Source organism: Manis javanica, chromosome 7, assembly GCF_040802235.1.
Source record: "Manis javanica isolate MJ-LG chromosome 7, MJ_LKY, whole genome shotgun sequence".
NCBI classification, from domain to species: domain Eukaryota; kingdom Metazoa; phylum Chordata; class Mammalia; order Pholidota; family Manidae; genus Manis; species Manis javanica.
The window spans coordinates 27,507,733-27,534,731 of NC_133162.1; the positions used below are offsets into that span (position 1 = coordinate 27,507,733).

General features: G+C 39.6%; 1 protein-coding gene and 1 non-coding gene across 4 annotated transcripts; both read left to right on the forward strand.

Annotated features, from left to right (window-relative positions):
* The first annotated feature begins 4,435 nt into the window (after positions 1-4,435).
* Positions 4,436-26,999, forward strand: CWF19L1 (CWF19 like cell cycle control factor 1). 3 transcript variants are annotated; one of them, XM_017680256.3, is made up of 14 exons: positions 4,436-4,563; positions 7,391-7,475; positions 8,306-8,384; positions 8,912-9,013; positions 11,422-11,636; positions 13,546-13,664; positions 17,121-17,205; positions 18,768-18,908; positions 19,773-19,887; positions 20,646-20,725; positions 22,601-22,810; positions 23,604-23,723; positions 24,160-24,257; positions 26,572-26,999. In XM_017680256.3, exons 1-14 carry the CDS (start codon positions 4,541-4,543, stop codon positions 26,714-26,716), a joined length of 1,617 nt encoding a protein of 538 aa, XP_017535745.1. In that variant the 5' UTR covers positions 4,436-4,540; the 3' UTR covers positions 26,717-26,999. The 3 variants fall into 3 exon arrangements, with proteins under 3 accessions (XP_017535745.1, XP_017535746.1, XP_036857249.1); XM_037001354.2 differs by lacking the exon at positions 4,436-4,563 and having other exon boundaries at positions 8,322-8,384; XM_017680257.2 differs by lacking the exons at positions 7,391-7,475; positions 8,306-8,384; positions 8,912-9,013 and having other exon boundaries at positions 4,460-4,563.
* Positions 23,252-23,399, forward strand: LOC118968907 (small nucleolar RNA SNORA12). The gene has a single exon (XR_005056781.1). It is a non-coding gene; the product is annotated as a small nucleolar RNA SNORA12 (small nucleolar RNA).

Consider the following 26,999-nt stretch of genomic DNA (forward strand, 5'->3'; position numbering starts at 1 on the left):
TGCCCTGTAGAGGTGGTTTGTGGGAAGCAAATTCCCTCAGCTTTTGCTTGTCTGGGAATTGTTTGATCCCACCATCATATTTAAATGATAGTCGTGCTGGATACAGTATCCTTGGTTCAAGGCCCTTCTGTTTCATTGCATTAAGTATATCATGCCATTCTCTTCTGGCCTGTAGGGTTTCTGTTGAGAAGTCTGATGTTAGCCTGATTGGTTTTCCTTTATAGGTGACCTTTTTCTCTCTAGCTGCCTTTAAAACTCTTTCCTTGTCCTTGATCCTTGCCATTTTAATTATTATGTGTCTTGGTGTTGTCCTCCTTGGATCCTTTCTGTTGGGGGTTCTGTATAATTCCATGGTCTGTTCGATTATTTCCTCCCCCAGTTTGGGGAAGTTTTCAGCAATTATTTCTTCAAAGACCCTTTCTATCCCTTTTCCTCTTTCTTCCTCTTCTGGTATCCCTATAATACGAATGTTTTTCCTTTTGTATTGGTCACATATTTCTCTTAGTGTTGTTTCATTCCTGGAGATCCTTTTATCTCTCTCTATGTCAGCTTCTATACGTTCCTGTTCTCTGGCTTCTATTCCTTCAATGGCCTCTTGCATCTTATCCATTCTGCTTATAAATCCTTCCAGGGATTGTTTCACTTCTGTGATCTCTTTCCTGACATCTGTGATCTCCTTCCGGACTTCATCCCACTGCTCTTGCATTTTTCTCTGCATCTCATCCCACTGCTCTTGCATTTTTCTCTGCATCTCATCCCATTGCTCTTGCATTTTTTTCTGCATCTCTGTCAGCATGTTCATGATTTTTATTTTGAATTCTTTTTCAGGAGGACTAGTTAGGTCTGTCTCCTTCTCAGGTGTTGTCTCTGTGATCTTTGTCTGCCTGTAGTTTTGCCTTTTCATGGTGATAGAGATAGTCTGCAGAGCTGGTACAAGTGACCGCTGGAAGAGCTTCCCTTCTTGTTGGTTTGTAGCCTTTTCCTGGGAGAATAGCGACCTCTAGTGGCTTGTGCTGGGCAGCTGTGCGCAGACAGGGCTTCTGCTTCCTGCCCAGTTGCTTTGGGGTTTATCTCCACTGTTGCTGTGGGCTTGGCCTGGCTGGGGCTGTTCCTCCAAAATGGTGGAGCCCCGTTAGAGGGGGAGCAGCCAGGAGACTATTTATCTCCGTAAGGGGCCTCTGTGCTCCCTGCTGCCCAGGGGGTTAGAGTGCCCAGAGATCCCCAGATTCCCTGCTTCTGGTCTAAGTGACCTGTCCTGCCCCTTTAAGATTTCCAAAAAGCACTCTCCAAACCAAAACAACAACAGCAACAATGAGAGAGGGAACAGAAAGGAAAAAAAAAAGAAAAAACACGCGATTTTTTTTTTTTTTTCCTCAGGTGCCGGTCCCAGGCACCCGCGCACTGGTCCTGCTGCCCTGTCTCCCTAGCACCAGGGTCCCTGTCCTTTCAAGGCTTCCAAAAAGCACCCACCCACCGGTCCCGCAGGGAAGGAACGCTCAATATTCTTTGTCCTCAGGCACTGGTCCCACGCACCCGCTCACCAGTCCTGCCGCCCTGCCTCCCTAGCACCGGGGTCCCTGTCCCTTCAAGGCTTCCAAAAAGCACTTGGCAAAAAGAGAGAAAAAAAAGGGGAAAAACGCGCGATTTCTTCCGTCCTCAGGTGCTGGTCTCAGGCACCCACCCACCGGTCCCACAGGGAAAAATGCGGGATATTCTTTGTCCTCAGTTGCCGGTCCCAGGCACCCGCTCACCAGTCCCGCCGCCCTGCCTCCCTAGCACCGGGGTCCCTGTCCCTTTTAGGCTTCCAAAAAGCACTCGCAGAAAAGAGAAAAATAAAAGGGGAAAAACGCGCGATTTCCTCTGTCCTCAAGTGCCGGTCTCAGGCACCCGCCCACCGGTCCCGCAGGGAAAAACGGGGGATATTCTTTGCCCTCAGGCGCCGGTCCCAGCCACCCGCTCACCAGTCCCGCCACCGTGCCTCCCTAGCACTGGGGTCCCCGTCCCTTCAAGGCTTCCAAAAAGCGCTTGCCATAAAGAGAAAAAAAAAAAAGGGGAAAAACGCGCGACCTCCTCCGTCCTCAGGCACCGGTCTCAGGCACCCGCCCCCAGGTCTCGCAGGGAGAAACGCGGGATATTCTTTGTCCTCCGGCGCCGTTCCCAGGCACCTCCTCACCGGTCCCGCCACCCTGCCTCCCCAGCAACGGGGGCCCGTCCCTCTAAGGCTTCCAAAAAGCGCTCGCCAAAAAAAAAAAAAACTGCTCCGGTTTCTCTCCACCCGCCGGGAGCCGGGGGGAGGGGCGCTCGGGTCCCGCCGGGCTGGGGCTTGTATCTTACCCCCTTCACAAGGCGCTGGGTTCTTGCAGGTGTGGATGTGGTCTGGATGTTGTCCTGTGTCCTGTGGTCTCTATTTTAGGAAGATTTTTCTTTGTTATATTTTCATAGCTCTATGTGTTTTTGGGAGGAGATTTCCACTGCTCTACTCACGCCGCCATCTTGGCTCCCGCCTCCCAATTCAGTATTTTTAACTATATTCACCATGCTGTACATTAGATTCCCAGAATTTACCCATCTTATAACTGAAAGTTTGTGCCTTTTGACCAACATTTCCTACATTCCCTCCCCACTCCCCCCACTATCACACCCCTGGCGACCACTAATCTACATTCCATTTCTTTGATTTTGACTTTTTTAGATATCACATATAAGTGAGATGATGCAGTATTTGTCTTACTCTGACTTACTTTATTTAACATAATGCCCTTAAGGTCATCCATGTTGTTGGAAATGGTAGAATTTCCTTCTCTTTTATTTTATTTTTTTAATTTGGTATCATTAATCTACAATTACATGAGGAACATTGTGTTTACTAGGCTCCCCTCTTCACCAAGTCCCCCCCACAAAGCCCATTACAGTCACTGTCCATCAGTGTAGTAAGATGCTGTAGAGTCACTACTTGTCTTCTGTGTTGCACATTCCTCCTCGGGCCCCCTCCCCCCAATTTCCTTCTCTTTTATGGCTAATATTTCATTGTGTTTGTGTGTGCACATATCTCACATTTTCTTTTCCATTCAGTGGAGGCTTAGGTTGTTTCAATATGTTGCTGTTGTGAATAATGCTTCAGTGAAGATGGGGGTGCAGATATCTCTTTGGTACCCTGTTTTTGTTTCCTTTGGATATACCCAGAAGTGGAAGTGCTGGATCAAGTGTGTGCAGTGCAAGAGTGAAGATTGGATCCTGAATGAAAACAATCCCCAGATATAAAATAAATTGTGAGGGACAAATGGAGAGCTTTAAATATGGGTGTGTATTAGGTGATATTATTGACTTAGTGTTAATAGTCTTAGGTGTGTTAATGGTATTATGGTTATGTAGGGGGATGTCCTTATCCTTAGAAAATGGCCTGCTGAGCTATTCCTGATGTCTGCAATTTAGTTTAAATTATTCAGTGAGAATAAAAGAGCTCTCACCTTGAAGGAGCAAGAGAGCATGCAAGTAAATTTGGCAAGATGTGGACACTTAGTGAATCAAGGTTATAGCTATTCTTTTAACTTTTTGATAGGTTAAATTTTTACCAAAAAAGCATGTATAGCAGTATGTGTAACAGGAAAACTGAATTAAATCTCTGGGATTTAAAATTTAACACTAACATTAACTTGAAAATGAACTCAAGAAGCCTCCAAAACTTTGTAACCATTAACAGTTGACAGTTTCTCTTTGTTCTTCCTGTTTTGTGAGTCTCAGCATCAGAGATAAAGCAGAAAGCAAACTGTGCAGAATGCAAGCCATCCTGACCCAGAGCACCGCGAAGGAACCTGTAAGAGAAACAAAAAGCAACTGAATTGGTGCAAGAATGTCCGCTTAGATCCTTGCAAGTTGTTACTCTGTGCTGTGAACACCACAGCCTCTCTCCCACAATTTTCTCTTTAAAAGCCCTAACTGCCTAACTGCTTGTGCTTCTGGGGAACAGTGGTTCTTTAAGGCATAAATAAGCCTGCCACTTCCTCATTCGCTGGCATATTAATAAATGATTCCTTTCCTTTCCTTAAAACCTTGTCATTGTGTTTTGTGATTTGACACAAACACAATGAAATATTAGCCATAAAAGAGAAGGAAATTGGGGGGCGGGGGGCACGGGGAGGAATGTGCAACACAGAGAAGACAAGTAGTGACTCTACACATAAGTCCAAAGCACCTTGCCCACTGGACTTATGTGTTAGGTTGGACCCTAATATATGGTTTTGTTAGGCTAGGGTCCAGCCTTTTCCGGGAACTTTCTAGCATCTAAAATAACTTCAAATGCCCCAAAATAAAAAAATCATAGGTGGGATACTTTCTATCATTCCCCCTTCCTCTACTGTTCTTGATTCCTGGAGGCAAACTACCTTGAGAAACTGTTGTCCCCTGGCGCTCGCCGTAGATAAGTAAAGCCTCATTGGTTGGAGTGCGTTGACGTTTTAGAGTGCCGCCGCGTTTTCCTGTGCGGTTCTGGGTTCGGAGTACCAGTTTTGGGTGGTCGTCCCAACTCGGGCTGTTGGGATTGATGGCACAGAAACCGCTGCGCCTGTGAGTGACCTTGAATCAGAAATGCGCGCGTGTGCGCGTTCTGGCGCTCTTGTCTGGGTTGGGGTGGGGGGTGCGTTAGGCGTCGGGGGTGTCTTTCTCAGGACTGGAAGGGAGGAAGAAAAGGTGGGGGCGCGAGTGGGGCTGTAGCTGGTAGACCCCGATCATTTCTCTGCCTGGCCGGCCTGGCGTCTCCTCCTGGCGTTTCCGCTTCCGAGGGGAGCTCTTTTGGCAACACTCCGTGGGAGTCGCGGATGCTCTGTGCGTCAGGCCTCCTTCATTTTAGTCTGTGCTGGCTTCTGACACTTCATTTACCCTTCATTTCTCCCCGCACCACACCTATTTATTAATGAAGGCTTCTAGGTATGGGGCGCATTGTTGGGCCCTGGTCAGTGGTGGACAGGATAGATAGAGCTCCTGTCCTGGCCCAGTGTTTTGGGTGGAGGTGTTGCTGAGGTGGTGAAGAGAGGATTTCCATTCGTTCATTCATTCATTCTTTCAACAAATAGTTATTGAACTGTATTGCAGTGTGCCAGCTCTGTGATCAGCATTTTCTAGATGGAGTTTCTTCTCCTTTAGTGGAGCTTATAGTCTAGAGGGACATAAAAATAAAAACTCAGATAGTGTAAAATTATGGTAGTGATGAATTGATAAATGCCAGGAATAAAATGCTTCATAGTTCCTTAAAGGGCGTATGGTAGGATATTTGACCTGATGTGAGGAATCCAGAGTGAGGGATTGGCTTTGATTAATATTTTTGTCTTTATCTTAAAAAAGCCATTGAAATCTTTTAGAACACTGTGACGGAATCAAATTTGCATTTTGGAAAGCGATTCTGCCTGCAATGTGGAGAATAACTAGAACCAGAGTAGAGGACAGTGAGGATTAGGTAGAGTGATAGCAAAAGCAAAGTGCAGGGATTCCAGGTTTATTAAGGAGATGAAATCAACAGGACTTGAAGATGGTTTTGTTGTGAGTGAAAAGAAATCAGCACTGTTGGGTTCTTAGATTTCTCATTCTTCAGTTGGGTAGGAAATACTGGAAAGGGTCCCAGATGAAGAGATGATGAATTCTGAGGTGGCTTATGATGTACAAACTGGACGATGGCTCTCCCAAAAGCGATTACGATTCCATGTGGCTACTGCTATCGTAGGGGAGGTGCAGGATCCTGTGGGAGCATCAGGAATTAGTGATTGATAGTGACTGAAGGGCTTCCCAGAAGAGGTGGTGCTCAGAAGAAAAATAAAAATGCTTAGTTGTTCATTACAAAGTTGTTTCTGAAATGCTATAGGGCTTTTGAAGTTTTGAGAAGAGAGTGACTTTCTGAGCCCATCAGGAGGGCTAAAGAGATGTGGTAGGCCTTGAAGGATGGGAAGAATTTAGACTCAGGAAGGGTAGGGTTGGGACTGTTTGGAATAACTATCCCAAGGAATGGCAGAAACAAGTGTGATCAGATTGACAGTAGAGAAGGTTTTCTGTTGGGCAAACTAGGAGAAAGCACAGGAAAAAGGGAGCAGGGACTTGTGGAAGATTGTGGTTCTGCAGGCAATGGAGTTTTCTTGATGTTTTTAAGGAAAAAAACATTAAACTGTAGCTTTATGTAGAATGGATAGGAAGAAGGGAAGGCATTAGAGAAAATGTAGTAATCATATTCTCTGCTTTGTGTGCAATACTAGATTCATTACATTTCTGATTTTGGCTCTGCCACATCATTCGAACTCTCAGTTGCTTGGCCTTGCTGTTATCCTCCATTTGTCCTCCCTCATTTGCCCTTTTACTTCTCCACTCCAGTTTGTGCTCATGTCTTCAGAAGTCTAAATTTCTCATCTGTCTCTCTCCTCACCATCTATCTTCATTTGACATTGCCCTTGTTGTGGCATTTTTACTTATGGTCACTTGTTCCTCTATACTATCTTTCACTTGTTTCTAAAATAATCTTTCCCTGATATGGTCATGTCACTACCCAGCTTGAAATTGTTCAGTGATATGGACAATAAACCATTGTCCATATGGTAGTGAAATACATACTGACACAGGAAGAACTAAAATAATTCAAGATGAGTTAAATGACATAAAGAAAATGATGTGAAATATGGAAAAACCATGTTAATCAGGATTATGAAAACAGAAATGAGCTAACAGAGCAAGTTGCTTTACTGCTAAGGGCCAATTTGCTTTGCTTACCTCAGCTCTTACCACATTCTACCTCTCTGCTCCATAAGGCTTTTAAGACACACACCTCCAGTTGTAGCCTTCCAGTTGTAGTTTCTTGTAGGAAGAGGATATCCCCTTCCCTGATTGTAAACTTAATTGAGGCTTGAACTGAGTCTTCCTTCTCTTCATACTTGTAATACGTTTTAGCATAGTACTTGGCATATTGTAGGCATCCGGTACATGCTTATTGAGTGGAAGATTGAAGCCCTGTGCTAAGATAGTGGCAGTGGAAATAAAAAGGATGGAATGAATGTGAAAGATATTTGGAAAAAGAAATTGGTGAGACTTGATGACCAAAAGAGGAATTTTGGACTCTTGGTGATCAAGTCCACAGGAGCCCCAGCCAGTAGAATTTGGGAAGTGAGAAGAAGCAGCTGGTTCAATTTTGAAGGAAGTGACAAGCTGAATTTTAGATGTGGTGATTTCAAGGTGTTGGTGACACCGTTAGATGGAGCTGCGCAACGATCAGTAGTAGTTCACATGCGTTAAACTTCTCAGATGACCTCTGAGAGACTGGATCACGTATCTGCCTGATCCAGGAAGACTAGTGTATATCAAACCTGGCAGGCCCATTCCTGTTTCCTGAATTGCCTTAACGTTTATCTCTTGTTTGCAGCTTGGCTTGTGGAGACGTTGAAGGAAAGTTTGATGTTTTATTCAATAGAGTTCAAGCAATTCATAAGAAAAGTGGAAACTTTGATGTAAGATGTTTCTTTTTACTGAATTTAACCTTATGGTTGTTGTCAAACATACTAAAATAAGATTTGGGCTCCTTTATTCATTTCTTGATTCAACATACACTCCTTTTTTGTTAGATCGAGTTCCTTTTATGAACATAGGCACTTAGTAGATGTAGAGTGGTGGGGGAAAGGAAGACCTGTTTTCGTTTTTATGCTTTTTTAATTTGTATCTTTATTACTGTACACAGAACTGAAAATAGACTAGCAAAACCTCCCTAAGTGATTTTGACCACTGAGTTTGGGAGGTGCAGATTTATTTCATGAGTGTATGGTATAGATTAAGTCAGATAACATAAATACAAGTGCTTCACAAACTGAAGAGTCTTATATAAATGTCATGTGTTGTTGCAAACTAGACTCTAAACTCCTCGGGTCCAGAAGAGTAGAGATTGGGGATAATTTGTTCGTTGGGTTAAAGGTTGAGTGAAGACAATCGGCAGGAAATGTGTTTTTTATGCCGTGTATCTCTTGGGATATCTAATATTTAAAGTTTTGTGTTTCACAGAGGGATTCTTCAAGGTTGATTTGTCCATCTGTCCCTGACCTCCTCCTTGTTCCCATATCTGACTTGAGTTTGACAGCCAGTGAGACAAAATTTAGTAACCTATAGAATCAGACTAACTACTGTAATTGCTACTAAAGAATCATATATTGAAATTCTGCAAATTGATTAAGGAAAAAACCTGGTTTGGGGTCATTAAGTAGGAAATTTAGCTGAATAATGTTACTGTCAATTATGTACTGTTTGATACAAGAATAACTCATACATTTGTTTAAAAAACTCATTTTAGCTGCTGTTGTGTGTAGGAAATTTCTTTGGTTCCGCTACAGATGCTGAATGGGAGGAGTATAAAACTGGCATCAAGAAAGGTATAGAAATTATTTTTATTTAACAAGTGATTTCTAGCTGAGTTTCAAGGTTAACTCAGTTCTTTCTGGGTTGTTTCTCACATGTGTCAATTATTTAAGAATTTCCCTTTGAGCTCTGCATTGAGCTGGGAAGGATGTTGTTGCATCTAAAGGTTCACATTTTGAATGTGGTTGTATTTAATTTCAGAAAAATAATTCTTTTCTAAGTAGGCAAGAAGTGAATAAATGCAACCATATGTGTCTTTTCCTTTTTCTACTTTTAATACTCTTTCATTAAGCTCCTTATGGTCTGTGTTTACCTAATTTTACATTGACTATCTGCTTTAGAGGTCTCTTCCTCAGCCTAGTGATACCATTTAATAGTCAGGCCATAGGGCTGGGTACAGGATATCCTAAGTGGTAAGCATGTTCCACATGTAGAATTGCAGACTCTACTTTTGCCATGATTATTTTTCATAAAGGCAAGCATTTCTCAGGTTCCAAAGCAGATCTGGTAACTATGATGTCATGTCTGTTACTCTCACTAGCTCCTATTCAGACTTTTGTGCTGGGTGCCAATAACCAGGAAACAGTAAAATATTTCCAAGATACTGATGGGTGTGAATTAGCTGAAAACATTACTTATCTAGGTAAGTTAATATTTTTGGTGTTTGTAATGAATATAATAAAGTGTCCCCAGGAATTAATCTCCCAGAAAAGTTGTGGCTGGATTCTTCTACCATTACTGCCTGAGAGAATGGGGGTCAGAGAGTTCTTTTCCAGAGTCTGTTTCTATACTCTTAGAACTGTGGCATTTTTTCCTTGTGGTCTCAGCTACCTCTCCCCAGGTTCCTTGTGTTCCCTCAACCCAATATATACTCTTTCAGCCAACTAGAGGAATAGCCTATTTGACTACAGTGTATGAAGTCCTTATGGTATAAATTATGTGAAAAATTCCATTTATGTGGTCTCACCTGGTAGCATTGCTAAGCTATATACTTGTCAGCTTGTTTGTTAGGTTCCTAACTAGCTATAGTTCTAGGTCTCACTAAGCTTTTGAAAACTCAAGTTCTTAGTGTTGATCCTTGGGTTTTTCACTCTCTGTCTTTTTTCTGGTTCCAGGTCTGCTGTTCAATTCCAGGTTAAAGTCATTCCCTCCACAACCCCCTTAATCTCTTTTAGTGTGTTTTTCATTGTCTGGCTATTTTAAAAAGCACTGTCAAATTTTGATTTTGTTTTCCTCCCATCTGCTGTCAGTCTACGTATGACCTCTTAGATTATTCAACTCATTTTTCTAAAACAGCTCTACTTCTCTTCACATTTCCACTTTCTTGGTCTCTCGTTTCGCTGGAAAGTATCTACACTTCCTTTGTTGTAAATGTCTTCCCACTCTCTTCCCTGCTATAATCCTTCTTACCCTTTTTTTCTCTTATGTCTGACTGTGACCCTCATGTAAGCAATCTCATCTCATCTTGCCTCAATCATATGTGGCTCCTTTAGGCAAAAAATTGAGGAATGGACTTTTGCTGTTTTTAACCACAGTTGCAAGATACACATTTTGAAATCCTTTTGTTGTAGATCTTAACAGTAAGATCTTACTGTAGTTACTAGAGTTGGATTAAGACCACAGCTGTAGGTGTTTATGGCAGCCATTTTACCAAATGAATTTAGTTCCAGGAGTTGAAAGAGCAGCTGAGGTATTTGGGTTATTTCTGTGAAAGAGGTTTTTGAGATGCAGAAGGAGAAGCAGACGATGAACTTGACAGTGAACATGTAATAGTGAGCTTGAAGTGCTGGCAGAACATCAACATGCAGTTGGAAGTAACCTTTCTAGAATGTATTAACAAGGTCAAGTTGAAGAGTATAGATTTCGGGGAGTTGGTTCCATAAAGATGAAAAGTAAAGCTGAGAAGATCAAATTATTACTGGGGACTTAAGAAGAAATAAGAAGGGAAGAAGGCAAATGATAGTACTTTGTGGTGGGGAGCATATATTTTCATCTAAAGGGTAGACAAAGAGATGAAAGCGATTAGAGGGTTTGGAGAGGTAAAGATACAATCAAGTTCATAGACACTAAGGAGAGAATAGCTTCAGGAGTAGGGACCATTGGCACTTATAGGGTGATTAGTGACCTTTAAGAGAGTGGTGGGAGAGGAAACTAGATTGCAGTGGGCTAAGGAACTAAGAAAGAGCGAGAGCAGTTAGCACGGACTACTCTTGAGAATTTTTAAACTGAAGAGAAGGAAGTTTATCAGTTAGTGTGTGTGTTCCTTTATTGGTTTATTAGTATGTTCCTTTTGTGAGTTAAACTGTGTATTCCTTTATTAGTATGTATATTCCTTTATTAGTTAGTATGTTTAATATTCTATTCTTTTCTGACTGGAAACAGCCAGTTGAGAAGAGACTCCAAAAGAGATGAAAGGAAGGTGAAAATTGAAGGCCCAGAAGCAAGGTCTTGAAGGCAACAGGAAGCAAGGGCACAAAGCCAGGAGTAAATTTAGACAAGGGTAGAATCTCTAATTTATTTTTTCCAAGTGTTTTCCTTCAACTGTAAGCTGCTGCTTGCATGAAGAGTACATCTAGACTGTACCTTCCTCAGAGCTGCAATTATTTTTTCTTCCATTGTCTGTCCCTTTGTCCAGGTGTCTGGGTTTTTTTTAAGTCCATGTAGAGTTTCTAGAAGGCAGAAAGCCTTTTTCTTAAAACTGTGAATAAATGCAACCATATGTGTCTTTTCCTTTTTCTACTTTTAATACTATTTCATTAAGCTCCTTAATGAAGCTGCTTTCCAGCTTTTTCATTTTAAGGAACCTGGGATAAGCAGATTGGCCCATGGGCTTCAGCAGAATCACTTAAGGGCTGCTCTTCCTGAACAGGAATATTGTTGTAGCCATCCAGCACTGAGATCTAGCAACCAGAAAGGGGAATCTAGGAGCCACAGACATGTAGAATAGCAGGGAGGTGGTGAGTTACTAGCATGGGGAGAGAGATTCATCACCATAATGACATTTCAGTCTGTAGTTTTGACTAAAACCTGTCCATTTTTCTTTGATCCCAGGTCGTAAAGGTATCTTCACTGGAAGCTCAGGACTGCAGATTGTGTACCTCAGTGGGACAGAGTCTTTAAATGAGCCGGTCCCAGGTTACAGTTTTAGTCCCCAGGATGTGTCTTCCCTGAGAACAATGCTGTGTTCAGCATCCCAATTTAAGGGTGTTGATATCTTGCTTACATCCCCCTGGCCCAAGTATGTGGGGAGCTTCGGGAATTCTTCTGTGAGTAGTGCTTGTTTGATGGGAATTTCTAAAAGCAAATTGCACTGGCTTACTCGGGCTCTTTTTACTCTTTATATTGAGTATTTCACCTCTTTGTACCTTTCAGTAAAAATCTTTTGTTAATTTTTTCAGGATACCGAAAGCTCTATTAGCTAACAAAAACAAAAGTTGATCTTAAGAAAGCATATCAAAAATGAGGTTGCTGAAATCTTAATTATAAATGAATAGGTATTTATATTCTGTACTATGTTTTGAAGGTTCACTAATTTTTAGGAAAAGATTTACAACTAGTACCAGCTTTGTAGTTTTATTTCCCCTCTTTGATTCCAGATTGTAGCTTTTCGGTTATCAAAATGTTCTTTTATATGATATTAAATGGGATTGAAGATATTGATTGAAAGATAGGAATTGAGACACTGAAAACCTGGTACTTCTCTAATGTGAAAGCTTTCATGTTGGGATGTATTGGAGCTCACCATTGCATTTAATCTTAATATTTTTATAATCAAACCAGGAGAGGACATACACTAGGTTGGTGAGTGACAGCTTATCCTGGGTTGTGAAATCCTTCATTGGTGGAAATAAGCCTAAGGAAGACCTTAAAAGGTTGTGCATGAAGACAGAAAGCAGCAGCTGAGCTTCAGTGAAGGGAAATGTAAAATGCGTTTAGAGACCAAATGTTAGTTAAAAGATGCAGAGTTATCAGTAATCATCCAGAAAAGGGTCTTATAGACCACTCTCTGCCAACGTCAGCATGATTTATCTATGACCAAAAAGGCAACAAGATAGCAATCATGGTCAGGAGGATGTTGAAAAAAGGGACAATGCTCTCTTCCTCTTTAACAAATCCATGTTTACTTTCCACCTAGAACATAAGGGGCAGTACTGCAGTGTAGAAAAGATATAATAAAGCAAATCCAGGGAAGAAACAGGGAAGGACTACTAAGGTTAAGATGGAAGGGAGAAAGACACACGTGATGCCCTTAAGGAAGGATGAGAAGAACAAGTCCCCTTCATTTAGGGGATGCTGAAAAGGAATTTCATTGAAGTTCATAGAAAGCCATATAAGATATTTATACATGAGAAAACAATATAGCTTACCATTCCTAAGATACTGCAACTAACCTCAAGGCCAGTTCCTTGACTTCAGCAGAAACCTGAAGGAGGCAAGCATAAGACAAAAGGAAGTTCTTGCCTTACTTAATGGAAAATTAACTTTGTTAATTTATTTATTTCCAGCTACTGCCTTCTCTTAGAGTTCGTAAATATTATGAGTGAGAGATAACTTAATTTGTTGTTAATGGAAGCTAGGGATGTTCTGAGAACATCCTAATTTTTGACGAACTTTGCGTTACAGACTTTATAGCAAGAGCATGGTATGCCCTTCTATAAACCGTGTCTTCCTTGACTGAGGCAAAATAAAGGATGGCATGCTTATGTGATGAAATCCTGAATATTGCATACCAACTATTCTATAGATCCTAGGAATCCTGAAAGCTAGCTTTTAATTCTTATTTTCTGCACTATGACTATGACTATCTGCATTTTCGGCACTACAGTTGCATAACAAGAGAATTACAGAAGCATAATCTATGGGCTCCAGAGAGAGAACTTACTTTCCAAAAAAGATCAGAATAAACCTTGTTTTGGGTATTAGTATGGAGGACTTACTACCTTTTAATTCTTGGCTTCCAGCAATTGTTCCTATTTCTGCATTCACAATAGTCCAGTTCCCCTTATGTGTTGGAGAGTTCTCTGATTGCATACGCATGGGATTCACTATGCAAATCCTATTGCCTACATTGGATCCACATACAAATTCCAAAGATATTTCAAAGTGTCTTGTTATTTCTTTGCATTTCTTGATAACTCTTAGGTCTGCTATGATGACTGAGTTTCTGTTTACCAGGGAGAAGTGGATACCAAAAAATGTGGCTCTTCTTTGGTCTCCAGTCTTGTCACAAGCTTGAAACCAAGATATCATTTTGCTGCTTTGGAAAAGACCTACTATGAAAGGCTGCCATATCGGTGAGAAGAGTTTCATTATTTTGGCATTTTGAAGAATTTGCTGTGAATATACTGTGTAAAGTTTTCTGGTTCATTTTAGCCATTTAACATCTTGGTTCCCTTTGGCTACTCAGGCGTTGAAATAAGTGGCTCTCAAATCATTCAGCTTCGCTGAGTTTGCTTCCTAATTTGAAGTACAAGGGATTGGACTATGGCCCCCTTGCTCTATCTTAAAGGCTTAAGGAATTTAAGTAACAATACTGTTTAATCATCATAACTTTATGTAGCACAGTAGGTCCCATTTCAGTCAGGTCAGACCAGTACTATAGTTTTGAAAACTGGTGTCTCAGTGTAATCACTTCAGAATTATTTCAGTTTGGAAATCAAGAACTTGTATTAATTTTTTTTCTCTTTCTTATTTTGAACTTGAAAATGAAGGATGTTTTTAAAGGATATGTTACAGAGATAATAAAACCAATGTTTTATAAGGGAAAAGAGTTAACTCTATTATCTTCACTGATGAAGGGCGTGGATAATTGCTAAAATAATTTATAAAAACCTTCTTCCTTTTTAAAAATTTTTTTGGTTGTTGAAAGTTAAAAAAATATATAGGTGAGCAAAAAAGAAAATAATCTGTCCTCCCACCATAATCCCAAAACCTAAACTGTAATCACAAATAATACAGATTTTTCTGGTGTCTCCATATATGCATTGCCAAAAAACCTGTTATTCTCTAAAAACATGCACTAAAAACAGATTATTGGAACAAGCAACTCAAAACCTGTTCAACTTTAAAAGATCTGAATACACATTTCTCTGAAGAACGCATTCCAGTGGCTGATAGGCACATGAAAAGATGCTCACATCATTAACCATTAGGGTAATCCAAGTCAGAACCATAGGGAGATTCCCCTTCATACCATTAAGATAATGGCTGTAATTAAGAAGGCAAATAATAACAAGTACCGGCAGGGATGTGTAGGAATTAGAACCCTCAAATATTGCTGGTAGGAATGTCAAATGGTCCAGACACTTTGCAAAACAGTTTGGCAGCTCCTCGAAAGGTTAGAGTTCCACTTTTGTTTTGTTTGACCCAGCGGTTCCACTTTTGTTCAAGAGAAATGGAAACACAGGGTAACACAAAAACTTGTCCACAAGTGATCATAACAGCATTATTCATAATAGCCAAAAAGTGGAAACAACCCAAATGTCCATCACCTGATGAATGGATAAAGAAAAAGTAGTATATCTGTACTTCGGAATGTTATTTGGGAAAAAAGAATGGAGTACTGATACATGCTGCAACATGGGTAAACCTTGCTAAATGAAAGAAGCCAGATACACACACAAAATATATGATTCTGTTTATATAATGTGCCCAGAATAGGCAAATACATAGAGATAGAAAGTGGAGTAGTGGTTGTCAGGGACTATTTGGAGGGATAGCTAATAGGTATGGGGTTTCTTTTTTGTATGATGAAATTGTTCTAAAATTAGATTGTGACAGTTTCACAGCTTTGTGAATATACTAAAAACTCTTGTATACTTTGAATGGCTGAATTGTGTGGTATTTGAATTCGTCTTAATAAAGCTGTTAAAAAAACAACAGAAAACCCTGTCAACTTTTTAACCAGGACTGAAACAAAACTTAGAACTATCCTGATCAAAATACTAGCATAGTTAAATCTCCACTAACATTTGTCCCTAGAATTATAGTTGGTCCATACTTTGCATCCCTATGTTGTAAGTCTTATGCTTCTTCCTTGGAGGAGCAATTTATCATAATTAAAACCATGTTTCAGGGGTGGCATTCTTCATCAGTCATTTTTATTTTAAATAAAGGCAGGAAACATTTTTACAAGTTCTCTATCTGTGCTGGTAGTTTCCTTGCAGTATTAGTTTTCTATTACCAATGTAACAAATTACCACAATTTTGTAGCTTAAAACAATAAAAATTCTGACCTACGAGAGTGTAGGTCAGAAGTTTGACACAAGTCTTGTGAGCTAAAAGCAAAGTGTTGGCCAGGCTGTGTTTATTTCTGGAGCAATAGGGGAGAATCTTGTGTCCTTGTCTTTTTCAGCTTCTGAAGACCACCTACATTCCTTGGTTTATGGCCCCCTTGCTCTATCTTAAAGCCAGCCAGCAACTCTGGTTGAATCTTTCTTACCAATCTCACCTTCTTCCACAGCCATTTTTCCCTCTTTCTTCTGCTTCCTGCTTCCACTTTTAAGGACCCTTGTGATTATGTTGGGTCTACACAGGTAATCCAGGACATCTCCCTATCTTAATTAGATTAGCAACTGGTTAATTCCATCTGTCACCTTAATTCGCCTTTACTGTGTAAGCTAACATTCAAAAAGGGATGGGGATTAGAACACGGACATCTTTTTCGTGGGGAGATACTATTCTGCCTAGCACACCTGGATAGCTTAACAGTAAAAAGTGTTCACAGTTCTTAAGGCCACTGTGCTAGTCACTACATGGACTAAAGTCGTTTCTGCAGGATATACAGCTGTTCTTCAGTCTCTTCATGTATTGTTAAAGCTTCTATTTAATTAGAACAAACTTGTTTCAGTCATTTTAAAATTTGGAGAAAATTGCACATGCAACAGCATGACTTTCACCTTATATTGACACCAGTCCTAACTATATTCCATCAGTCCAATTATGAAGGTACTCTCTGCAAAAAAAAAAATAAGGGTTGTAGCAGACAGACTGTAATTTGGTTTATTTTCTTTCAATAATGTGAATATAGAACATGTATTTCTGTATTTGATTTATATAATGTGGTATGTAATTTTTTTTCAATAAAATGATGTATGACAGATTCAGGAAATTTCTGTAGCATGAGGAAAGTAAAGAACTCTAAGGATTGGCATCTGTATTAATGGTCAAGTCCTATAAATAAAAAAATATAATGTAATAATTTTTAAAATTATAAATAATAGTTCTTTAATGTAGAATACTTGTAAAATAGCTCAAAAAGGTGTTTTGGTATATGTAGTTCCCATATTTTTTTCTGTGAAATACAGACTGTCATGGATTTTTATAATTTTCCTAGAAAAATGAAATCGTACTATATATTACTATTTGAAGCATATTTTTCCACTTAAAACTTTTTTTTGGTTTTCATTATAGCTTTTTATTACACAAAAGAAAGAATAGTGTAATGAACCCTCCTAATTCTAGCTTCAGCAATTACCAACATTTTGCCAATTTTACAACTCTTTTAAAACCAAAAGTTAGAGTTTTTGTGCCTTTCAGATTACATGATTCCATTTTTTCCTGGCAACAGCCCTGTGAGGTAGGGATGATTATTCTACTAGATGGGCAGGTAACATCTGAGATTATTTTACTGGTGGTGGTGGACTCAGGACCTATGCTTTTTTCATGGCCCCATAGAGTCTACATATTTCATAATTGTAAATCAAAAATAAAGTTGGTTAGTAACCCGTGATCTCTCAAATATATTATAGAAACCACATTGTTCTCCAGGAAACTGCACAGCATGCCACCAGGTTCATAGCTCTGGCAAATGTTGGAAATCCAGAGAAGAAAAAGGTAAAGACTTGAATATTTGGTGGTAGCTTAATATACACTGTCTGCCTGTTAAAAGTTTTTCTTGCCCAGTTTAGCACTCAGATCTTCTCTTCTCCTCTACTACAAGATCCAGTACCTCAGTGACTCCTTTTCAAAGATGCAGTAATGAAAGGTCGGGTTTCCTTTGGTCCTTTCTTAGAGATTTTAGAGAAGGTTTTTCCACTGGAAAATAGACAAAATTTCAAAGGAATGATGTTCCTTTCTTCCCACATCCATGTGCTTATCTCTGAGTGTTTGTGGGTTTGCCCTTATATGGGTACACTTGCTTTGCTTCTTTTAGCAGGAATAGTAAAATTCTCTTGAGGATTTACCTAAACCCTCCTTGGTTTTGGGAAACCTTAGTGATATCTGGAATCTCTTTTTACTGGAAAACAGTACAGGCAAATGAAAGAGAATATATTGGAAAAGTATGTTATTTTTCTCACTTTCCTGAGAGCATTTCTGATTTCCTAAAGCCAAAAGTAGAATACTGTGGATTAAGAGAGCTAAGATCAGAACAGTCAATCAAGTGGAAAGATACATAGGTAATTAATCTGAAGATTATTCCACTATAACATGGCATAAACAATGTATATACAAAAGATGAAAAATTACGTACTCTATTTTTTCCATAATATTTTAAGCTTTTAAGTTCAGTGCATTCGTAGCAACATTAGATTTGTGGGGTTTTTTTACTGCCCTTAAAAGACCAAATAGCACTCTCAGGGACATGTTAGCTTCAACCCTAAGCAACTCATACTTCAAAGAGTATGCACATTTTAAAATCTGGCAAGCATTATTAAATTCACCTCAAAATCTTGTTCCGATTTATACTCTCATTAGCAGTGTATGAGCTTTTTTTTCTATTCACATTCTCACTAGGTAGTGTCAAATTTCTATTAAAGTTTTTGCCAATCTCATAGATAAAAGATGGTGTATCATTGTTAATAAGTTGCATTTTCCTGATCAGTAGTGAGGTTAAGCATCTATTCATATCTCATCTAAAGTTTTTCATATCTGTGCCGTTAGCCTGAGATTCTAGATATCGATATGAATATTTACTTCTTTGCCACTAGCCTCCAAAAGAATTTATCAACATCTATAGCAGACATTGTATAATAGAGGGAAACACTAAGTTGTCCAATTTTATTTTCATTAGAATAAAAGAATGGCAGTGCCATAATTCTGATGACAAAGTACACACAAAGATAAAGGAAATAGAGGCAGAAACAGTTTGTCTTCAAGCGTTATGGAGCAAGTCCCCCTGGGCTTTGTAGTGATGGTGGTTTTGTGTATGGGCTAATTTTTTAAGGGCTGGGGCTTTGATTTGTTGCTTGTAATTTCCACAGCCCTTGGTTAGCCTGCAGAGATCACTGAGTTAACATCTGATATGCTCTCTATTCTCTGAACTACAGACAGGCCAGTTGCTGCTCTTTTAGCTTTATTCAGTTTCTGAAGCTTTCTATGAAGTATTCACAATAAGATAGATTGGTTACATTTACATAAACAGTATTTTCCTTAATGTTTTTTTTTCCTCTCCAAAGTATCTTTATGCATTCAGTATTGTTCCCATGAAACTAATGAATGCAGCAGACTTGGTGAAACAACCTCCTGATGTGACTGAAAACCCTTACAGGAAGACCGAGAAAGAAGCATTCACAGGAAAGCAAATTCCTACCCCTGAGGTATGTTCTAATTGAGAGGTGGCATTTTCTGGTCAGGATTGCCTAGTATAGGGGTAATTTCCTGGTTATAGTTTAGTTTATAAGGCAAGTTTAATCCCAAGAATCTAAATCTTTTTCTTTTCTCTTGGCAAATCACTGTGATGTTTAGGAAGCCTTAGATTATAAGTAAACTTAGTGTTTTTTATTATGATTTGGGGTAAACAGTTTCATATTTTAAGTCTTTTATTTTTGTCTAAATTTGGTTCATATGTTGGGGTTATATTAACTTTTTCAAGTTAATTCTCTATTTTTGTTAGCAAGGACTCAACTGCTTGATAGCAATGTGATTTGTGATTTTTTTAATGAGTGTTAGTAGGTAAGTAAGATTCACTGAAGAAATTTCTTAACAGGCTTTTTAAAAATTAATTTTTCCCTTATTAAAACAAGGAATGTCAAGTTCCCTTATACTAGTACACATGGTCTTCCTTTCTCAGACTTTTTTTTTGAGCCACCTTCTCATCTTTTTGATTAAAGCTCAATGGGACTTCTTTGACCTCTGAAATTGTAGGACTCGCTATGGCCTATTGAGAGAATTTGGATGGGTTTATAGTCTGTTTTAGGCAAGAATTGCTCTATAGCTTGCATTTTAACTTGCTTTTCCAACAATATGAATTGGATGGTAACTTGGATAAGTGTTGAGAAGAGTATGACTGAGAGGCCAGGTATTAGGACTGGGAAGCTAATTTCCTTTTCTAGGATAGTCAGAAAGGGCTGGGAGGAGAAGTAAACATGACATGGCAGGAACGTTCCTTGAATGTGAATGGCTACTTGTCTAATGGTTATTAGTTTAATAACACTTAACTATTCTGCTGTTGGCCATTCCAGGAAGAGTCTGCATGCCAATTTTTCTTTGATTTAGATGGAAAGCACGGAAAGAAGCGTTCATCTACAGGTAGAGACAGCAAGTCTTCCCCTCACACAAAGCAGCCTTGCAAACTTCGTAAGTACCTTGGTCCCAGAGGTCTGCTATGTGAGTGACAACTGTTATTTTGAGTCTCTTAGCAGTATTGCTAAGAGAACATCTTCTGGTAGAGGAAAACTGTACAATGAGTCATTAGGACCAAAATTAGAATAAAATAATACTAAGATGGCCTGACTTAGAGGCTGCCTGAGGCTATTCCTATAAGAACTAAGGAAAAAGCTCCTTTTTTTTCCTTAGGTCTGTAAAGCATGAGACCTAAAGAGCCTACAAAACCTACAAAAATAAAGGTTCACAAAAGAATAATCAAACTGGTAGAAAGGACTTTAAGGCTATTTTGTTTAGATCCTCTTTATCTACTCCCTTGTTTCAAAGATGAAGAAGCTACCTTGGGAGGGTAAACTTATTACCCAGGGTCATGCGGCTGGCTAGTGGCAGAGCTGGAATGAGAACCAGAGCTCCTGACCCCCAGTTCAGTGTTCTTTCATTGCAGCCTGCTACCAGTTATATGCCACCTTAGTGTGTGGTTGTCCACTTGTGGATCACCTCACCTACCTGTGGATTGTTTGCAAATTCAGAACTTTCCTAATAAAGGTTTGGTTTCATGGGTGGAGGGAGGGTGGTGGTTACAGTGGTAGCACAGCATGTTCCAGCTCACTGTGGCAGTGCTCTATACCAGTCTTTGCAGGCTCTAAAGATCACACAAGACTGAGTTCTGTAGGATGATTATATGCTGGAGTGTGTGGACCATGATAATGTTTGCTTTCTTCCACATGAAGCTTGGCCTCCAGGACCCTGTTGGTTTTGTCTTGCCAGCCCTGAAGTGGAAAAGCATTTGGTGGTCAACATTGGCACACATGTGAGTTACTTCCAAGGACCTTTTACAGAGCAGGAGACTCCTGTTTCTTTTTTTATTAGCTTTATTGAGTCATAATTTACATATCATAAAATTTACCCACTTGACGTATACAATTCAGTGATTTGTAGTAAGCTTATCAAATTGTGAAGCCATCCCATAATACATGTCTGTCATCCCAATAAGATCCCTCATGCCCATTTACAGTTAATCCCCATTCCCACCCTCAGCCCCAGACAACCACTAGTTTACTTTTTGTTTCCATACATTTGGTTTTCATGGATATTTCCTATAAGTGGAATCATACCACATTTAGTCTTTGGATCTGGCTTCTTTTACTTACCATAATATTCTTGAGGTTCATCCATGTTGTAGTATGTTTTTTTTTTATTGCTTTTTTTGTCAAACACTATTCCATTGTATGTATATACTAGATTTTGTATATAAATTCATCAGTTGATGGACATTTGAATTGTCTCCACTTTATGGGTATTAGTAATGCTACTGTAACTTTTGTATGCATCTCTTTATGTGGACATACATTTTCATTTCTTTTTGGATAGATGCCTGGGAATGTAATTGCTGGTAAATTTATTTTTTACCTTTTTAAGAAACTGCCAAACTGTTTTCTAGAATGGCATCTTATAGTCCTACCAGCAATGTATACGGGCTCCTGCTTTTCCATATTCTTGCCAACACTTGTTATTGTCTGACTTTTTGATTATAGTAATTCTCCTGTAGTTTTGTAGTGCCAGTTTCCCAAGATTGCTCCCTCCCTTCCATCCTCTCTGACAAATCAGTGTGATGCTTTTGTATACTCTTGAACTCTTTGTATTTTTAGTCCATATTACTTGGGAATGATGAATTGCTTTTATTAATTACTACTTAAAATAGGATTTTCATTATCCTAAAAAGGGAGTCCTCTGTTGTCTGTATACTTACACTCGTAAACATGTTGTTGATGTTCTTTTTTTCTCTTTGGATTCAGAAACCTGAGTTTATTCACTTTTACCTATAATTATGTAGTGCTAGGAACTGATTCTCAATTAATTATAGACTAAAGTGATAAATTTAGAGTTTTGCTTGGTAGTTGAAGATACAGATTCCTAATGACAGGAATACCCATATCTTCATTCCTGGTATGGGTATCTAGGAATCCAAGATAATAATTATAAAGTTGCATGGTCAGCACTGAGTCAGAGTATGAGAACTAGATGATCTTGAGGATGATTTTATTCAGGCTGTGGAAAACTGATGAATTACGTGTGTCTCACAGTAAAGTCATCCTATTTCAGATTTCCCCAGATACTTTTCCTTGGGCAGGGCTTAATTAGGTATAAAATAATACTAGTCTTTGGCACTCATTTCCCTGGAATCCAGATAGACCATTAATCCTTTTTTCATTCACTCAGAATAAAAAAAGTTTATTTTTCAGGGTTATAATTGTATTCTAGTCACCCATAACTAGAGTTGGCTATTTCCTAAGGCTGCTGAAGGAAATACTTACAAACCATTTCTTAGTGTGGGGTGCTTCTGCAGACACTTTCATCTATTTTGTATTTATTTATTCTAATTTTGGTTTCTGGAGGTGATGATTTCCTCAATTTATTCTGAAAATCTGAGAGCCCTTTATTGTGACCTGACTAGAATCCCAATTTCATTTTACACTTTGTGACATCCCTCCCCTGCCTTTGTTGTTTCAGACTAAAGAGTCCTAATCGTTTACATACAATTTTTGTCTTGATTATTGGCACAGTCCCATCTCTAGGGGGAGCACTAGTGGGGTCAAGGCCTGTGGCACACTAGGGCCATGGAGCCTATGGTGGGAAGAAGGGCAAACCTGAGAAGCTCTTGCTTTTCTGTGTGCTTCCTCTTTAGTGCTACCTTGCTCTGGCCAAAGGAGGCTTATGTGATGACCATGTCCTCATCCTGCCCATTGGACACTACCAGTCAGTGGTGGAGCTTTCAGCAGAGGTGGTGGAAGAAGTGGGAAAGTACAAGGCTACGCTGAGGCAGTTCTTCAAGAATAGAGGGAAACGGTGTGTTCTGTTTGAGAGAAATTATAAGAGTCATCACCTCCAACTACAGGTAGGCAGTCTGTGCTCAGGAACTTGGAAGGGCCCTATGGGGACCTCGATATTGATAAATATTTAATTTCAATTAATATTCACATGTTTAACTCTAATATAAAATTAATTTTTTAATATTTAAAGTATTTAATATGAATTTTCACATCTATCTTTAAATAATGGTCATTTAAAAGGTTAAAGAGTTTCTCTTGATAACTCCAACAGTCATAGGGAAGTGCATGGTCAGTACAAGTGAACAGCATAGATTTGTTTAGAAAAGGAATGGGTAATTGAAGGTTCCAAGAAAGATTTGGAGCTTGATAGGTAGAGTTTGGAAAAGAGTGGGTGATTTGTGTGAGACCCAGCAGTAGTGAAGGCTTAGAGGGAGGAAACAGTCCCAGAGCCTACATAAAGCTGGTAGCTCAGAAATTTGGAGCTTGTTCATGGATAATTGGTTTGTAGTTGTGGTGGTTTTCTTTCTGGCACATTTGTTAAGTTTTCAAATGGGCCTGACTCTACCACATATATCATATAGGAGCTGGTAAGGGCTTGATGACAAAGAAATTTTTTTCTAGCCTTATTTGCATCAAAGATTGGCTCCTACATGTAGCAGGCTATCTCATAAGTTTAAGTCCTTACAGACAGGCTGACACAGGCCTGTCTGGCCTGAGGAGAATCTCTGCTGAGGGGTGTTTCTCCACCCCTGTGATGGATTACTACTTCTCGGGGGCTGTGCAGGAGGTATGACCTCTCTGGGACCTCTACAAAGAATTTCTCCTATCTACCTTCACCATCTCCCCCCCAAACCCTAGGTTATTCCTGTACCACTCAACTGCTGTTCTACTGATGACATTAAAGATGCCTTCATTACCCAAGCACAGGAGCAACAGATAGAGCTGTTGGAAATCCCAGAGCACTCTGACATCAAGCAGGTGAAACAGGAGGGGAAGGTGAAGTTCAGGGAGAAGTAAAGATGTGGTTTCTGACATATTGAACCTGAGGTGTTATCAAGGTGGTCCAAAAATGTTAAAAGAGGTGGTGACAGTTAGGACCTAGAGCATGGCGTATTGATTAGCCTTGAGTTGATGCATTGCAGCAGTGTGTTATTGCTTTCCTGGAAGAGCAAGAAATTAGAAATTTCCTACAGTAAGAACTTAGAAGGATGGGTGCCACTGGGATGATTTTTGAAATATCTGCCAGTTTGGCTTTTTAAACTCCAGATCCACTAAGTGACTTGGGATCTGTACTGCTCACATCCTTTTTCTTGTGTTTCTAGACTGAACTCTTTGCCAATTTAAAACATAAGAGATAAGCTAGGGTTTTAGATTTTAAAAGCACTATGTTCTCATATAACTCTGTTTACTTTAGATTGCACAGCCAGGAGCAGCATATTTTTATGTTGAACTTGACACAGGAGAGAAGCTTTTTCACAGAATTAAAAAGCATTTTCCTTTGCAGTTTGGAAGGTTTGTATTATTTTTCTTATTTTAAATGTATTTTCACTAGATCTATTATGTGCAAAGTAGTGGGCTGCATGGAAAGTTGAATAAAACATCAAACAGGAAACAGTCCTTGCCCCAAGGAATCTATAGTCTTAGGGCAAGTGAGGTATTTACAAATTTGACAGTAATGTAATAGATGTGAAAAGTCCCATAACAAAGTTTTAAGGAACAGTGTACTTTTGGAAATTCATAAAAGGGAGAGCTCATTTCCACTGGTTGAAAGGCTTCAAGAAAGAGTTGACACAGCCTGAGAGACTGATTTAGAGGGCAAATATTGGTGTGTTGGCATTCTAGCCCAAGGGGGTGAATGCTCCTAGTGCTGGGTGCCAGGCACTGTGCGAAGAACTTTACATGAATTGCCTCGTTGAATCTTCCCAATTCTGTAAGGTAGTTACTCTTATTCCAACTTAACTAATGTGGAGAATGAGACTCTAGAGCAGTGCCCAGTACAACTTCCCACAGTGATGGAAATGCTCTATAAATCTGCCCTGTCCTATACAGTCATCACTAACCACATGTGGCTAATGTGACTGAGGAACTGAATTTTTAATTTGACTTAATTTTAATTAGTTAGGAGTTAAAATTTGAATAACTGTATCTGGCTAGTGGCTCCTATAGTGGCCAGCATGACTCTAGAGGGGTTAGATAGCTTGTCCATGATCACATATGGACATGATCATACAGTGGTAGGTTCAAGCCCAGACCTGTTCAACCCCAAAACATGAGGTCTTAACCACATTATTCTGTAAGGCCTAGATAAGGCTTCATTTTGCTCCCTATATCAGGCAGAATGTGACTGAAAAACCATACAGGGAGTGGTATAAATTTAGGCAAAGACTGAAGACAGGAAGCTGCCGACAAGAATAAATAGAGTATAGAGGGGAGTAGAAAACGTACAAACAGATTATTGGGTACTGCTGTCTGTGATTTGCAACTGCTTTTTTTCCAAGTTAGAGCTGAACTTTGAGTCAACCTTGAACCCTTCTTGCACTAACTTGGAAAGCCTCTAAGAGACTGCCACCATTGGATAAGTCCAGTAAATGTAGTTGTTTAAATTTTCAAAAAAAACCCCTGATAAATGAGAACAAGTTTATTAGGGACTTCAAACATCTGACATTATCTTTTTGTTGCTGCCTCAGCAACAAATGTAGATGTGGACACTGGTGACAGAGACACATGACTCCAGATGTACACAGGCACATAAGCCCTCAAAAGAGAGATTCTCTGAATGATTTTGTTCTCATGACAGCTGTATTTTCAACATTATTTTTCAAGTTATGTAGCATTTTATAGTTAACAAAATACCTGAAAAGGCATTTTTTCCCCCCTTGCTTACAAGAAAGATGGTTGTCTTCACTGAAGAAGTAGGCTCAAGGTTTGCCCAGGAAGCTAGAACTTGAGCCCAGATCCTCTGACTTTTAGAAGACTTGTGTTTGGTTTCAGCTCTTCTATTTATTGTAGCTTCAAAGTAGAAAGTGAACCATAAAAATGTGCAGATATTCTAGTATAGCAAAATAATTAAAAATAACTAAAAATACAAGGCAGAGACAGTTAGAAGGTAGCCTGTGTGGGAGTGTGTGTATGTCTGTATGTAGTTATTCTTTAGTCCTGAGCACCAGTATAAGTTTTGTTGACATTGAGTTTGTGCTCTTGTGCCTATGTAGGCCTGAGTCCCCTAGGAGAGGCAGAAAGTCAGAGCTGGGTATGACACTAGGTGCCTGAGTCAGGCCCTCAGCAAACTCATGGTGTAATTGGGATGACAAAACCAGTTTAAAGCAGGATGTAAGCACAACTAGTTTGGTGCCTTGACTGTGTTCTATCCATACCTCACAAAACCCTTACTTTGCATTTCATTGGTGAGAAAATCAAGACTTGGAGATGAAGTAGTCTGTTCAAGTTATAGACAGCATAGAATGAACCAAGTTTTTGATCTTTCTGATGTCAGGGCCTGCCTAGTCTCTTTATACTGTGCCATGCTGCTTCTCTAAGTACCAGTAATGCAGTTACAAGTTGTTTTGAGAGAGAGAGACGTAATGGGGCTCAAGGGGTTAGGGAAGAGGGGTAGGACCAGAGCTGGTTATTTAAAATGATTATGCTTTTGATACACAGAGTAGCAGAAGTAGCACTCAGGGCAAAAGAAAATGATAGGAGCAGACAGAGAAATTTGTATACTTTGGGTGATTCTGAAGAGAACTCTCTGGCTGGAGAGGAACAAGAGGGAGGAGGGGGGCTTGGGGCTGATACTGTGCATTTGGACTTCTTTGTGCTCTTTGTGCAGGGAGGTCCTGGCCAGTGAAGCCATTCTTAATATTCCTGACAAGTCTGACTGGAGGCAGTGTCAGATCAGCAAGGAAGAGGAGGAGACTCTGGCTCTTCGCTTCCGGAAAGACTTTGAGCCCTTTGACTTCTCTCTGGATGACTAAGCAAGGGGAAGGGCATTTACGAATTTGACAGGAAGTAGTAGCAGCCTGTTTTTTAAAGAAATCACAGTTCCCGTGGGGACTATTTCTCTGCCTCTATTTTGTGCATTCCCATGGAACCTGCCTGCAGCAAGAGGCCTAAGATTGAGTATTTTTTTGAAAAAGTTACATCATAGGATGAAAATCTTATGTTGAAAACATGTCTGTCATCCAGCTCCAGCTTATGTTTATCAGCATTTTCACATACATTTAAACAATGAAATAAAAATGCAAATGCTTTTCCATA